At 39.9% G+C, this 14,730-nt stretch overlaps 1 protein-coding gene across 1 annotated transcript in view; it reads left to right on the top strand.

The window, feature by feature from the left end:
* The first annotated feature begins 11,999 nt into the window (after positions 1-11,999).
* LOC117554100 (galanin receptor type 1-like) overlaps positions 12,000-14,730 on the top strand; it is a 28,550-nt gene continuing 25,819 nt past the window's right edge. Inside the window, exons 1-2 of the mRNA XM_034228352.1 lie at positions 12,000-12,956; positions 13,045-13,110. Coding sequence (XP_034084243.1) covers positions 12,294-12,956; positions 13,045-13,110 — 729 coding nt within the window. The 5' untranslated portion in view covers positions 12,000-12,293. The remainder of the gene's footprint in view (positions 12,957-13,044; positions 13,111-14,730) is intronic.

Below are 14,730 nucleotides of genomic sequence, written 5' to 3'. Positions count from 1 at the left end.
ATGTTTTTTACAACCATCTATTGGGAAAAAAATAGACAAATAAGAGTTGTCGAAAATGCTCACGACTCAACGTTGGGGTATCTCAACAACTAAAACTTTTTTTGGCTTTTTCCTCTACTATACTGTAAGTGGAGTTGTTCAAAAAGTCAATGTACATTATGTTCTATCTTATTATTGTAGAATAACCTTTTATTAATGTAGCTTTGTATTGGTTGTTGTTGTTGTGCGTCTGACCTTTGAATGACAATTCAATTGACCATTTCGAAACTACATTCAATCTAATCATGTCCAGATGGATAGATGGATCTTGTGGTGTGTGTTTTCTCCACTCGGCCTTGCCTTCTGTCAGTATACAGTTTATTTTTGCTTTAGCAGAGACCACTGTATACTGTACTGTATACTGTATACTGTATACTATACTGGCCATTCCTCACCTCCGCCTTTCAGCTTAGTGGCCATCACTGCCTGCACTCTTTTCTTCTAACTCAGCTAGAATCTAATGGGACACAACCCTATACAAAAGATGTCAGTGGAGGAGTAGGAAGGCAAACAATGGACAGCGAAAATGAGCGTGCTTTCTGAAATGGAAGCATTCACTGCCCACAAGGAAATGCCCTGAGTGCTTCTCTCTGATGCGAGAAAAAAAATGGCCTGTGCCATGAGGGATCAGGCAGGAACATAAAATGAAAAATGGATGAAGAGAGTTCACATCCAAAGGTGTTATAGCAGTTTGCTGTAAAGCTAGATGTAAGCCGGTAAGGAGTGTTACTACAGGTAAATACGTTTGAATGTTAGAAAAGTCTTTATTTATTTGCTATTTTGCACACATTAGATTTCTGAAGCTGAATTCTGAACATTGGATAAAACTTGGCATATCTTTGGCACATCAGAGTCAAATATTTGTACCTGTATTTTTACGGAGGGACTTTTGGATATCTCTTTGTATCACTTAATGCATTTGAAAATATGTCAGCAACTTAAAAAAAAGCCTGTATATATGTGTTTGGAGTAAATGCTATATAAATCAGACTATTAATGACATATGAACATGCCTCTGTAAACAACATCAGAATATAGATACAGTAGGAATCAAACTGTAAAAATGTGTGTTTATACTGAATAGGAGAATTTTGGAGTATGTGAATAAAAGCTTGATTTATATATTTTGCAAGGCACCACAATGGAACAGTGATCCTATTAACCACAATTATTTCTGAAATGTTATGTATGTTAAAAATATGCAAATGAGACATTGATTCATGCTTACTTTTGGAGAATTTAGGCGGGAGCTAAACATGCTAAACAACAATGTAAGAAAAAATAAACACCACAATGTGAATTGCGGTTGTTTTCTTTCTAAGAAATGTTATGAAAGCAACATAGGCCAAATCCTCAACCTCAAGACCAGTGCATAAAAAAACAATTACAATCATAGCTCTGCATTTTAAACTGTTGCACATGATAGTATGAAACAATGATATAACACAACGTATGCATTTAAAAAAAGCTTTAGGATTTTCTATAGTTAACCCTCTCTGTGTACTGTTTTTCCTCCTGACAGAAATCCCGTCTAGCACACAGGGAGTGCTTTGTTTACCATTTCAAGATTGGTCGGACCAAAAAAGAACTAGAAGGTTTGAAGCAGAAAAAGCAGTGATAACCACTGAACCGACACAAAAAAACACAGCAGCACCAAAAACAGGTTAGGAACCAGAAATCTGTTGATGGTGACCAAAAACAGAGCTGACGGAGCCCACGCACAATAAGGGGCACACTCTGGACTTAATTATCTCAAATGGTCTGAATATCTCTGAGGTTGTGGTGACTGATGATGCACTCTCTGATCATTCCTGTGTTTTCTTTGAGAGCTCTATTTCTGTTCACAAAAATGTTCAAAAAGAGGTAACTACAAAGCGATATTTAACTGAAAATACTAGGGGAATGTTTATTCAGAATTGTACTTCCACACTTGCCCCTGCTAACATCTCAGTAAATGAGCTAGTAGATCATTTTAATTCAAAAATTAAAAATGTTATAGATGCCATTGCTCCAACTAGGGTAAAGGAAGTGATTGGGAAGAAAATATCTCCATGGAGAAAGGCCATGACCGTGATAACAGAAAAAAGAGAATGTTGAAAAGCTGAACGCCGGTGGTGAAAAACAAATCTCCAGGTGCACTTTGAAATCTATAAAGAGAGACTTGGCCTTTATAATTTGGAATTGAAATTTGCACGACAGTCTTTCTTCTCTGACATCATTGCCAAAAACAAAAACAACGCACGTGTCTTGTTCGCTACCGTAGACAGACTAACTAACCCCCCAGTGTCAGTGGCCTCTGAATTTCTATCCACCAGGGCGTGCAATGATTTTGCCTCCTTCTTCACTGACAAAATTCAGAAAATCAGACAAGCAGTCAGTGCCTCTGCATCAGGTACAGCAAATGTTTTGTCTCTGTGTCCACTTAAAATCAATTCAAACACCATGACACAATTCCATCAGATTAATGATAAAAACCTAGAGGACATTATACAACTTCTGAAATCCCCTCCTGCTGCCTTGATATTATTCCAACAGGGTTTTTCAAAAATGTTTTTCCTTGCATGGCCTCAGATCTACTTCATATAGTAAACAAATCTCTTCACTTAGGTATTTTCCCACAGGCCCTGAAAACTGCAGTCATTAAACGGCTCTCAAAAAAGAATAATCTAGATGCTTCAGTAATGAATAATTACAGGCCCATATCAAACCTCCCATTTCTAGGTAAAATCATTGAAAACGTAGTCTTTCAACAGTTGAGTAATTTCTTGCATTTAAATAGCTGTTTGGATGTGTTCCAGTCAGGATTTTGTCCAACCACAGCACTGAGACTGCTCTTGTAAAGGTCTTCAATGACATCCACTTAAACACAGACAGTGGCAGAACTTCAGTGTTAGTATTATTAGATCTCAGTGCTGCGTTTGACACTGTTGACCACATCATATTACTAGACCGACTAGAAAACTGGGTGGGACTTTCGGAAACAGTTCTAAATTGGTTTGAATCCTATTTAAAGGACAGAAACAACTTTGTTTCTATAGGTAAATACACATCTGAGTTGACAAATATGACATGTGGGGTACCTCAAGGCTCCATCTTGGTGCCTCTTCTCTTTAACATCTACATGCTACCACTGGCTCAGATAATGAAAAACAACAAAAATAAGTTACCATAGCTATGCGAATGACACACAAATGTACATAACCATTTCACCAGGAGACTATTCTCCAGTTAAAACACTGAGTAAGTGCATTGAACAAATCAATGACTGGATGTGTCAGAACTTTCTCCAATTAAACAAAGACAAAACTGAGGTAATGGTCTTTGGAGCCAAGACAGCAGGGCCGGCCCTTGGCATAGGCAGTATAGGCGAATGCTAAGGGCGCATCAAGCCAGGGGGGCGCCGAAAATTGTGGGAAATATTTTTTTTATTAAACTTTTTTTTTTTTTTAATTGTGATTTTTATTTTCTAAATAAAACAATTTCCCGATTTTGGATCAACAAAGTACATCTTATTATCTTATCTTAACAGAACTACGCCTATATTGCGTACAGCGCCCATACACTATGGCGCCCCACCCAAAGACGGTAATAATTAGCATGTCGAAAAGAACAAAGTTATCTGGAGCCCGGGGAAGAAAGAAAAGAAAAGAGGAGGAGGACAAACGGGAGAAAGACAAAGGTACAGTAACGTTAATGTGATGATGATTAAACAAAGTCAAAAAATTGATTGTAGTTACCGTTGATGGAACAGTTTTAACTTGCTAGCTTACTTTTAGACGATAGCAAGGTCGTTTGTTTGCTAATCAATAGTTACATTTAGAGTTAACGTCAATTATTACCGTTACTCCCACCTTAAATTCAGGGACATTTGGAAAGAGTTACATCACCTGCTCATCTACTATATCTGTTGAGGTGAGCCAATGTTTGCCCTGCTTCTAGTAATAGGCTAGTAGTAATAAATGATAGTCATTAAAATGCTATTCCTTTTACATCCCCCCAATAATTTATATTTGTAGGCCTTTAATTGTATTGCCTTACAGTTTATGCTGTTTAAAGTATGTTCAATAATCAATAGTGTAACGTTTACATCAGTGTTAAAATGCTTGTCACTACTGTAAATACTGCATACCTTAGCCTTTATCTTTAATATGCTATATTACAATGTATGTAGCTGCTTCTTTGGTATCTGGTAAGTCGCAGAATCTGCAGGTGCATCTAAAAGAATAACTATATCATAGAACTGTTTTTCTTTAATTTAATAAAACAAATTAATCATATATTCTAGATTCATTATGCATGAAGTGAACTATTTCAAACCTTTTTTGTTTTAATTGTGATTATTACAGCTTACAGATCATGAAAATAAATAATCCAGTATCTAGTATAATATTAGATAAGGATTTATAATACAGATATTTCGATCTTCTGAAAAGTGTATTCAAATATGTACTCAATACTTGGTCGGGGCTCCTTTTGCAGAGATAAATGCATTAATTCTACATGGAGGCAATATATTCCATGATATTCTAATTATTTTGTGAGCTGCTCCTGTTTTCTGATTTCTATAATATGTCTTAGATCTAGCAAATATAATGCATCTCTTGATGGTCACATATACTTATCTTCTCTCTCCAGATGCACTTTTGAAATTTTTTGGGCCTCATACCACCTCAGCAGAGCCCAGCACTGCAGCATCAAGCGCTCCTATCCCCTCCACCTCAGCAGAGCCCAGTGATACAGCATCAAGTGCTCCTGTCCCCTCCATCTCAGCAGAGCCAAGTTACACAGCATCAAGCGCTCCTGTCCCCTCCACCTCAGCAGAGCCAAGTTATACATCAGGGATAAAGGCTTCACCAATAGACCCTGCCGACTGGCCATCTGTTCTTACTGATAATGACAGGACAGAGTTTGTTCAGAGTGGACCATATCAAATGAAACCTAGTTTTATCTTTCCCAAACAAAAAGACGGGAGAAGGTGTCAGCAGGACTATTTTAACAGAGTCTTAATCAACGGAGAAAAAATCAAAAGAAGCTGGTTGATGTATTCAAAAAAGAATGATAGCTTGCACTGCTTCTGCTGCAAAATGTTTTCACAGAGAAATTACAAACTCAATAGAGAAGGACTAAAGGACTGGAAAAATGAAAGTCACTTGCTCAAGGTACATGAAGAAAGCAAGGAGCACAACACAAACATGGCAACATGGAAGGAGTTAGACGTCCGTCTTGCCATGGGGCTTACAATAGATATGCAAGAGATGGCCCTTGCTCAGGCTGAGAAAAATAGGTGGCGCGACGTTCTCACCCGATTCGTGGCAATAGTTCAGTCCTTAGCAGAGAGAAACTTGGCTCTGAGGGGGTCCACAGACACATTAAACCAACCAGACAATGGCAACTTTTTAAAAGAAGTGGAGCTTATGGCCAAATTCGATCCAGTCATGAAGCAGCATGTTGGTAGGGTGGAAAGTGGAGCTGGCAGTCACACATATTATATGGGCAAAATAATTCAAAATGAACTGATTGACTCAATCAGCTCTAAAATACTGGACACAATTGTGGAAGAGATAAAAATGTGTAAGTATTTCTCCATCATTTTGGATTACACTCCTGATCTGAGTTATAAAGAACAACTCTCTGTTATTGTCAGGATAGTATCGCTAGAATACAAACCACAGGTTAAAGCATTTAAAGAACATTTCCTGGGCTTTCTTGTGGCAGAGCAGTCAACAGGGGAACGTTTGACATTGCTCATTCTCAAAAGGCTGGAGGAACTTAACATCCCCTTTGAGGACTGCAGAGGACAGTCATATGACAACGGTGCCAACATGAAGGGTAAGAATAAAGGTGTTCAGGCTAGGTTGCTTCAGCAGAACCCAAGAGCTTTTTTTGTCCCTTGCGGTGCTCACACCTTAAATCTGGTGGTAGCTGATGCTGCAAAGAGCTCACCAGATGCTATAGGCTACTTTGGCTATTTAACAAAGTTGTACAAACTCTTCTCGGCCTCCACGCATAGATGGGACATCCTGCTGAAACATGTCAAAACAACCCTGAAATCGCGGTCAGAGACCAGATGGGAAAGCAGGATAAAAAGCGTTGAGGCAGTAAAGTACCAGGCTGGGCAAATCAGAGAGGCTCTTCTGGAGGTGAGGGAAACAACTGCAGACCCTGTGGTGAGAGTTGAAGCCCAGTCTTTGGCTGAGGAGATTGGATCTTACCGTTTTATCATTTGCACAACCATATGGTATGACATCCTCTACAACAGGGGTGGGGAACCTCCGGCCCCCGGGCCGTATACGGCCCGCGAGACCATTTGGTACGGCCCTTGAGGTAATTTATAAACACACGCAAAAAAGAAAAAAATGAAAGAAATCTAGACCGCAAACATATTAAACAAGCGAGTGCCTGTTTTTCCTGGCCAAGGTCAGGGTCCTTGAACACAACACGAGCCTAACGTGTCATCACGTGGTATATGTCTCCTCTGACAGGGGTGTAGTCATCGGCGGCGCGTGAGTCTCAGGTTTGGGAAGGCTAAATAACATTTTTTTTAATCTGACGCTGCCCGCCTCCGGCGTCTATAGAAAAGAGATCAACTCAGTGAAAGCACCGCCTGCTGACCGATCAGAGCTCAGTGTGCGGAGTTTAAATCTATCAAGTCATATTACAGGATAAAGGAAATACAGTTTAAACTGCCGTATACGCAGAGAAGACGCCGACGTGTCGCACTTATCTTTCATATCACACTGATATCACATCATCAATCAGATCATCGATCATATAATATCACAATATTTCCTTATCTGAGTCAGCTTCTCGAGCCGTATCTGGCCGTGCAACACTTACATTGTCACATATACTGTATGCAGACGTATTATTTTAAGCAACACATTAAGTTGACGAAACACTCAACTCAAATGTAATTAAAGTCAGATCCACTCGTGTCTTAGATGGGGCAGTATCATAAAACTGTTTTCAAACACTCGGTAGTTTATTTTTTAACGAGTTGTTCTGTATTCTCCTTGCAGGTGCAACTATGTGGCTCGTATCCTGGATTATATGTTTAAGTCATGGATGTTTAAAGTTAATATTTGTCTAATATTAGTTTACTTTTCATTAATAAAGTATGACGCTGCGCTGTCAGTACACTTATCCCTGTTTGTGATTGGTCAAATGTAGCTAACCCCGCCCCTTTCACGTGCACGCGTTCTCAGCTGGAGAGAGAAACCCTGGCTTGATTTACCGAGTTGATAACCAGCTTCGTGGACCACTTAGCGAAATCTCGTTTGTTAGGGTTAGTTAAGATAACTCAAACATATCCAGGGTCTGTTGAACTGGCTTCGTACAGTTTACTGGTGGCTGCATAGCAGCGCTAATGTCAAAGACACACACATTATACATTATATTTTAATTTTTACCAGGATGCAGTTACACAAATATTTGGGAAGGCTTAGCCTTCCCTAGCCTACAGCACCCGCCGCCCCTGGGTGTAGTGCTGACGGGGAGCACCAGAACGCCGCTCCGACACTTCCAAACATTGCAGTACCCATAAGGAGCCGCACACATGCCGCAGTTTTTTGCGTGTCTGTGTCTTTAGTTGAAAACCCAGTGGCGATCTGTTCATGACTGTCATCCTGATCATACAGTCAATAACTTTGTTGTTATTAGCATCTGGTTAGCTAGCTATGCTAACGAATATAAGAAGCTTTTTCTCCAACCAGTGAGGTAAAGGCACATCTTTATATGATCATTATTATAAAAAAATAAGATAATAAAGTAAACAGGTATAAAATACTATATGACAGTAAAAAAAAGTTGTTATTAATAAACAAGAATACAGTTTGAAAGGGGAGTGATTTGTAAAATGTCCATAAAGAAAAAGTAAATCTGTTTACAGTTCTGTTTCATATGGGTGTTGAGAGATGTATCCATAGAGCTCCTAATGTTGCTCTCAAAGTGCACCAGATTGATGCTTTTAACTTCAACATTTAAAAAAAAATCTTCCTGGGGGAGCATGCCCCCCGGACGCCCCTAGAGGAGGTTAGGCCCCCCCCCACTTAAATCATGTCCACATGGATAGGAAACTAAATACATTTACACACATCTTGTGTCCATATCATTCTGTTTTGGTGTTCATGCCACAACTGTGCACGTGCATGCATCATCATGGTAAGATATCTGGATTCAGAGGTTGCTTTTTCTTTGCACAGCATGAAAGAAAGGCCAAATGAATGGGCTGTGATTTTAGTTTTTTTAAGCAGAGGTCAATCATTTGTACGGCCCTCGGAGGATGTTGAAAAAATTGAAATGTCCCTTGAGAGGAAAAAGGTTCCCCACCCCTGCTCTACAAGATCCAGCATGTGAGCAAACTGATGCAGTTAGATGTGGCTGTCGACCTGCTGAAGAAAACAGGAGATTCCCTCACCTGCTACAGAAGGACTGGAATTTCTGATGCACAGACAACTGCAAAGGAGATGTGTGAGGAGATGAACGTGGAGTCTGTTCTCAAACAAAAGCGGTTGAGATCCACAAAACGGCAGTTTGGTTATGAGTCTCCAGATGAGCTTATTGATGATGCACTTAAAAAAATGGAAATCACATTTTTTAATGTGGTTGTGGATACAGCCCTCTCTTCACTTGATGAGAGATTTCAGCACCTTGAAGAGGTAAATGACAAGTTTGGAGTGCTCATCAACTTTCCCACCACATCAAACGAAGAACTGCCAAAGCACTGTCAAACCCTGAGCTCTGCTCTGATCCATGATGGACAACCAGACATTGATGGCAGGGAACTTGCTGCAGAAATGCAAAAATGTTCCACATTTGACATCAAAGAAGATGACAAACATGTAACTATTGACCTTCCTTCATGAGAAGAAGCTGACAGAAATGTACCCCAATGTGTGGGTTGCTCTGAGAATCTCTGCCACTCTTCCTGTTACAGTGGCTGCTGCTGAAAGAAGCTTCTCAAAGCTCAAACTGGTCAAAACTTACCTGAGAGCTTCTATGGGACAAGAACGTCTCAGTGGACTATCCATCATAAGCATCAACCATGTGGTCTCAAAACAGCTGTTTTATGATGATGTCATAGATAATTTGGCTTCAAGAAAGGCTAGGAGAGTCAGGCTAAGGTAAGGTGTTGAGGTGTGAGATTGAGGCCTGAAGTATTTTAATGGTTGGATTTTGGCTAAATCTTGCTTTTAACCAAGACTGAAGTGATTGATAGCAAATATTTCGCTACCCAGAAATAGTATGTTTAAGTGTTCAGCAAAGCAGCTTTTGTTTTAAATTGATGGACGTTAGTAAATTAGTAAATGTTTCTGGGTTGTACTTCTTACACATCCAGCTCTTAAGGTGAGGCAATTAGTCTCTCACGGACTGTATATCAGTACAGGTGGATTGTGTGCCTGTCAGCAGAGGAGCAACTTGTTGCCCTGTCTGACCTCAGCAGGGAGCAAGTGGAGGGGCCATGTGTGAATAGGCCTTTATAAAGCACTGGTGTGTTGGCGAGGCTGCTGACTGCAATTATAGGTTTTAATGTTGTATTTGTGTTAAAATAAATAAATCTCCCAAAAAACGTATACAGCTTCTGTGTGATTTTATTAACATTGGAATTATTTTTTTTTGGCAAATTGGTCAGGGCCGGTCCTGCAAGGCAGAACGTATAAAAGTTAGCGCTGAGCTTCAGTCTGCAATGTTCAAAACAACAGATAAAGCCAGAAATCTAGGTGTAGTCATGGACTCTGACCTGAGTTTCAACAGTCACATTAAAACAGTTACTAAATCAGCCTACTATCACCTAAAGAATATATCTAGGATTAAAAGACTAATGTCACAGCAGGATTTGGAAAAACTTGTCCATGCTTTTATCTTCAGTAGACTGGACTACTGCAATGGTGTCTTCACAGGTCTCACTAAAAAATATATTAGAAAGCTGCAGCTGATTCAGAACGCCGCTGCTCGAGTCCTCACTAACACTAAGAAAGTGGATCACATCACTCCTGTTCTGAAGTCTTTACACTGGCTTCCTGTGTGTCAAAGAATAGATTTCAAAATACTGCTGCTGGTTTATAAAGCACTGAATGGTTTAGGTCCAAAATACATTTCTGACCTTCTGCTAAATGATGAACCATCCAGATCTCTCAGGTCTTCAGGGACTGGTCAGCTTTCTGTCCCCAGAGTCAGAACTAAACATGGTAAAGCAGCGTTCAGTTATTATGCTCCAAATATCTGGAACAAACTCCCAGAAACCTGCAGGTCCGCTGCAACTCTGACTACTTTTAAATCCAGGCTGAAGACTTTTCTTTTTGCCGCTGCTTTTAATTGAAACTGAGCCGTTGTGTTCATCAGTAAAGTGGAACTTCTGTGTGAACTATTCATATCTTAAACTGCACTGTAACTTTTTATTCATGTACTTTTTATTTATGTATTTTTTCTTTTAATGTTTCTTTATTATCTTTTACTGTTTTTAAATGCCTTTGTCTGAATGTCTTTCATTTTTGTAAAGCACCTTGAATTGCCTTGTGTTGAAAGGTGCTATATAAATAAACATGCCTTGCCTTCCCTTGCCTAAAAGAGTTTGAATACTGGATTTATATTCACAACGATGTCGCAGAAACAACTCAGATTAAAGGATCGTGTTACTACATGCCTGCTAGATTCATAAATGAGCCACTGTTTGTTAATAAGTTCACCATAGCAACCTAAACAGTGAGAATATGACAACATTGTGTTCACAAGTGATCAACCACTCATTCCAAGAGTCACACACCATCTGTCATTGCAGGTTGCAGAATTGAAACATCCTGGTTTACCGTTTAATCATTACTTGGCAATCAAACAACACAGAAATGAGCCCCAAGATGGAGCCAAAGATAAATCAAATCAGATATGATACAGTGCTTGTTCAGAGTCTTTAAACCTATTTGCAAGTCTTGGTTTTTAATGAGAGCAAATTGTAATGAATGGGCTATGGAAATTAGACCTGTTCACAAAGTGAGCATGAGAGTGCACACAACTCTCATGGCTTTATCTCTAAGCAAAGCAGACTCCAGCACTGTTTACAAGTGTTTAAGTTGCATGAGATTAAAATGTATTTTCCACATTATTACAATGCTACTATTGACAGCTTGGAGTGATGGAAAGTAACTAAGTACATTGCTTGAGTACAATTTAGTTGGACTCGAGAATGCTACTTTAAATATAACATTTAAAAGGCAATTATTGTGCATTTTACTCCACTACATTTATTTGAAAGCATTTAATACTTACTAGGTTTTATTATTATCACATTTAAATAAGAACATTTGAATATATTATTATAGGTTATGCTATTTGGTAGCATAAAATAATATTTAAATAAACTGTCTTGATCTGAAATGGAAGCCCAGTCTGCTCTGATCAACTGGTAACAGATAACCTATAGCCTATCACGTACAATGTGTTGGAAGTACACTAGCCAATGGAAGCGCAAGTGTTAGATAGTGAATCCAATGGAGGCAATTCAGGCAGGGGGGGGGGAGTTGTGGGGGGAATATATTTGGATGTTAATACCTGATAACTTTTACTTGAGAAATACAGTATATAAAATGTCGGACTTTTTTTCTACACTGTGGTAGAATACTTATTTCACAACTACACACACAACAGAAGTACTTGCTTTATATACTTTTCCAGTTATACATTTTTTTTTGGAAATCTTATTTCTGCTTTGGGATAAAACAAGCATGAAACTCAAATAAGGCAACCATAGCACGACAGCCAAACTAGATTGTTGTTGGTACACAATGTTGCCAATTACAGTTGCACACGAATACAAACTGAATGACAAAATGTATCCATTTGATGAATGTTCCCTATTCCATGGGAGGGTGGTGTACTGGGTGCTGACGTGAACGCCTCAGCCCTGCCCCTTGCTATAATGTAAAGGGGGAAAGTCCACACTCAAAGAGGCAAGGTTTCAGAGCGGATCAGCGCGGACGGTGCGCAGACGCATCAGGTGCGCACCAGGAGATACTCCAAGACGCGCAGCAGCGAGACAATGCATGCTTTACAGCGAATAAAATACTGTTGTTTAGAGGTGTTACTAATGTGAGGCGTAAGAAAAAGGGATATAGCGAAATCTTGAGTAAGATGCAAGAAAGACAAGTGTGTTGAGGAGCGCGCATGGAGACGCACCGGACAACAAACCTTTTCCCCTAAAACCTCTGCACAGACCTAATTGAGATCATTTTCAAGTTAATATATAGGAGAAAGAATACATCATGAACGACTCGGAGTCTGTGTGGCTCTTGGAAGAGCAGTGGAACCGCAGCAGAGCGGAGGAAGAAGGGGAGAAACTTTTCGGCATCGGCGCGGATAATTTCATAACGCTGCTGGTGTTTGGACTCATCTTTATGCTCGGTGTGCTGGGCAACTCCATGGTGATCACCGTGCTGGCCCGGAGCAAACCGGGGAAGCCACGGAGCACCACCAACATCTTCATCCTCAACCTGAGCATCGCAGACCTGTCTTACCTGCTCTTCTGCATCCCTTTCCAGTCCGTCGTCTACATGATGCAGTCCTGGGTCCTGGGCGCATTCATTTGCAAATTCAGCCACTATGTTTTCACCGTGTCAATGCTGGTGAGCATCTTCACCCTGTCTGCCATGTCCGTGGACCGATACATTGCCATTGTGCACTCCAGGAAGTCCTCCTCTATCCGTGTGGCGAGGCACGCGCTGATCGGGGTGATGGTGATTTGGATACTCTCCCTGGTCATGGCTGCGCCCGTCATGTACTACCAGAACATTTTCCGCATGGGGGATAATCAAACCTACTGCTGGGAAGGGTGGCCAAATCAAACTCTGAAGAAAGTCTATGTGGTGTGCACGTTTATTTTTGGTTATGTGTTGCCTCTGCTGCTGATTTCCTTCTGTTATGCAAAGGTAAGGAAAAGCTTTCCAAACCGGTCGTTTAATAATTATGGACTTTATTTTAAAGACATACAGTTCACCTCTATTTTCTTGCTTGCAGGTTTTAAATCACTTGCACAAAAAACTGAGAAATATGTCCAAAAAGTCAGAGGCATCAAAGAAAAAGGTATGTATTCACACCTGTTTTTTAGGGGTCTGGGGTGTTATTGATTACAGCCATATGTTTCTGATTGTAATCACAAACCAAAAACGTATAAACACTGGATTGCAGATACAAATATCAGTTGACTTACTGAGTGTTGCATTACTTGCGTGAATTCAATAAACATTATGACAGAGATATGGTCATGTATTAGGTTCATAGTTTGTCTAACAATCGTATATTAATAGCCAATAAATGGTGTAATATGTTCACCAAGTCTCCAGTAGCAAATAGAAGGTTACAATCTCAGCTATAAGTACATCAATGTGCATGGATAAAACCAACTTCTAAAATTAGTTGATTAGTGAATCCATGAATATTGTGCATATTTGCCAGCAAACACGAGTTAAAAAAACAAAAGATATGATAAGAAAAACTGCCAATTTTTAAGGAATAAAATACCACAGCAAAATTAAACATTCCCAGTGCAAACCCTAATCACCATTGACCCAATTCAGTGTTGAAATTATAGCTTATAGCACTCATGTCAGACTTTAAATCTTACATCGAAATGTAGCAGATTCCTATGGCTAATACCTAGAAGTATCATTTTTTAAGTTTTGTATATGTTTTGTCCACGGACCCCCTTTCTACTTAAAGGAAAGCCATAAAGAATCTTGACTTTGATTCATGCTTTAACATAGATGATTGCAGGTCAGGAAAACGAACATTTCTGATGTTCCATTTTTGTTTCTGTGACCTTCAAAGAAAATGAAAAATGTCCGTGTTCCAACCGGCCCCTGTTGCCATTTAGCAAATGATGATTATAATGAAGGTTAAACTATGTCACCCTTTACAAAATGCCCTTTTCAAGAGAAGAAACACCCAAGTAATTAATGAAATTACCTCAATATTTCTGGATCTGTTCATTTCATGCTAAAGCAGGAGCCTTTTCGTCTGTCAACACTTTGTTCCATTCAAATTAGGGGTCAGGGTTCTTTGCCTTAAGGAAGATATAAACCACAACTTCAAGGACCCTCACATTATTCAGCGAGGGGCTACAATCCCTCTGCACCAAATACACCATCAGAGAAAACAATTTCCCTGGTTTCTGCTGTTCCTTAGGGTCAAAATGATTGAGATGAATAGAATGTTCTAATGCTAACTGGTAATGGCACACTCGAGCAAAGTGGCCGAAAGGGCTATGTGCAACCAAACCCCCATTCAGCCTTAATTATGGCCGTAATTCCGCTTCCCTGAGAGACGGTTATCTGCTGTCGCCCGCTTGATTGTCTATCTGTCTGTCGGCCTCTTCATTGTCCCTAACATCGGGCAGGTTTCAGTAGCAAACCCTTTAATGACGGCATTGTGCAACGACACCAGGATGTGAGGAATTGATGCGTTAATGTGCACCTCTCTACATGCATGTTTTGTTGCACTAGGCTCAAAAAGGAAACTTCCACATATCCTGATGATTTACTGCGCTCACTGTGCAGAGTACTGGTCCAGAATACACACAGGGAATGTTACACTGACAGCTTTGTGACTAACAGTGCATTAAAGCCGGGGCTGAGACATAAATTACCCTGGCAGGAAGGCTACTGTTAAACTCTGATGTCACAACAACGGACTGTTTGCACACAT

The sequence above is a fragment of the Gymnodraco acuticeps genome, unplaced genomic scaffold (assembly GCF_902827175.1).
Source record: "Gymnodraco acuticeps unplaced genomic scaffold, fGymAcu1.1, whole genome shotgun sequence".
Classification (NCBI taxonomy): Eukaryota; Metazoa; Chordata; class Actinopteri; order Perciformes; family Bathydraconidae; genus Gymnodraco; species Gymnodraco acuticeps.
This window is presented reverse-complemented; position numbering and strand designations above follow the sequence as displayed.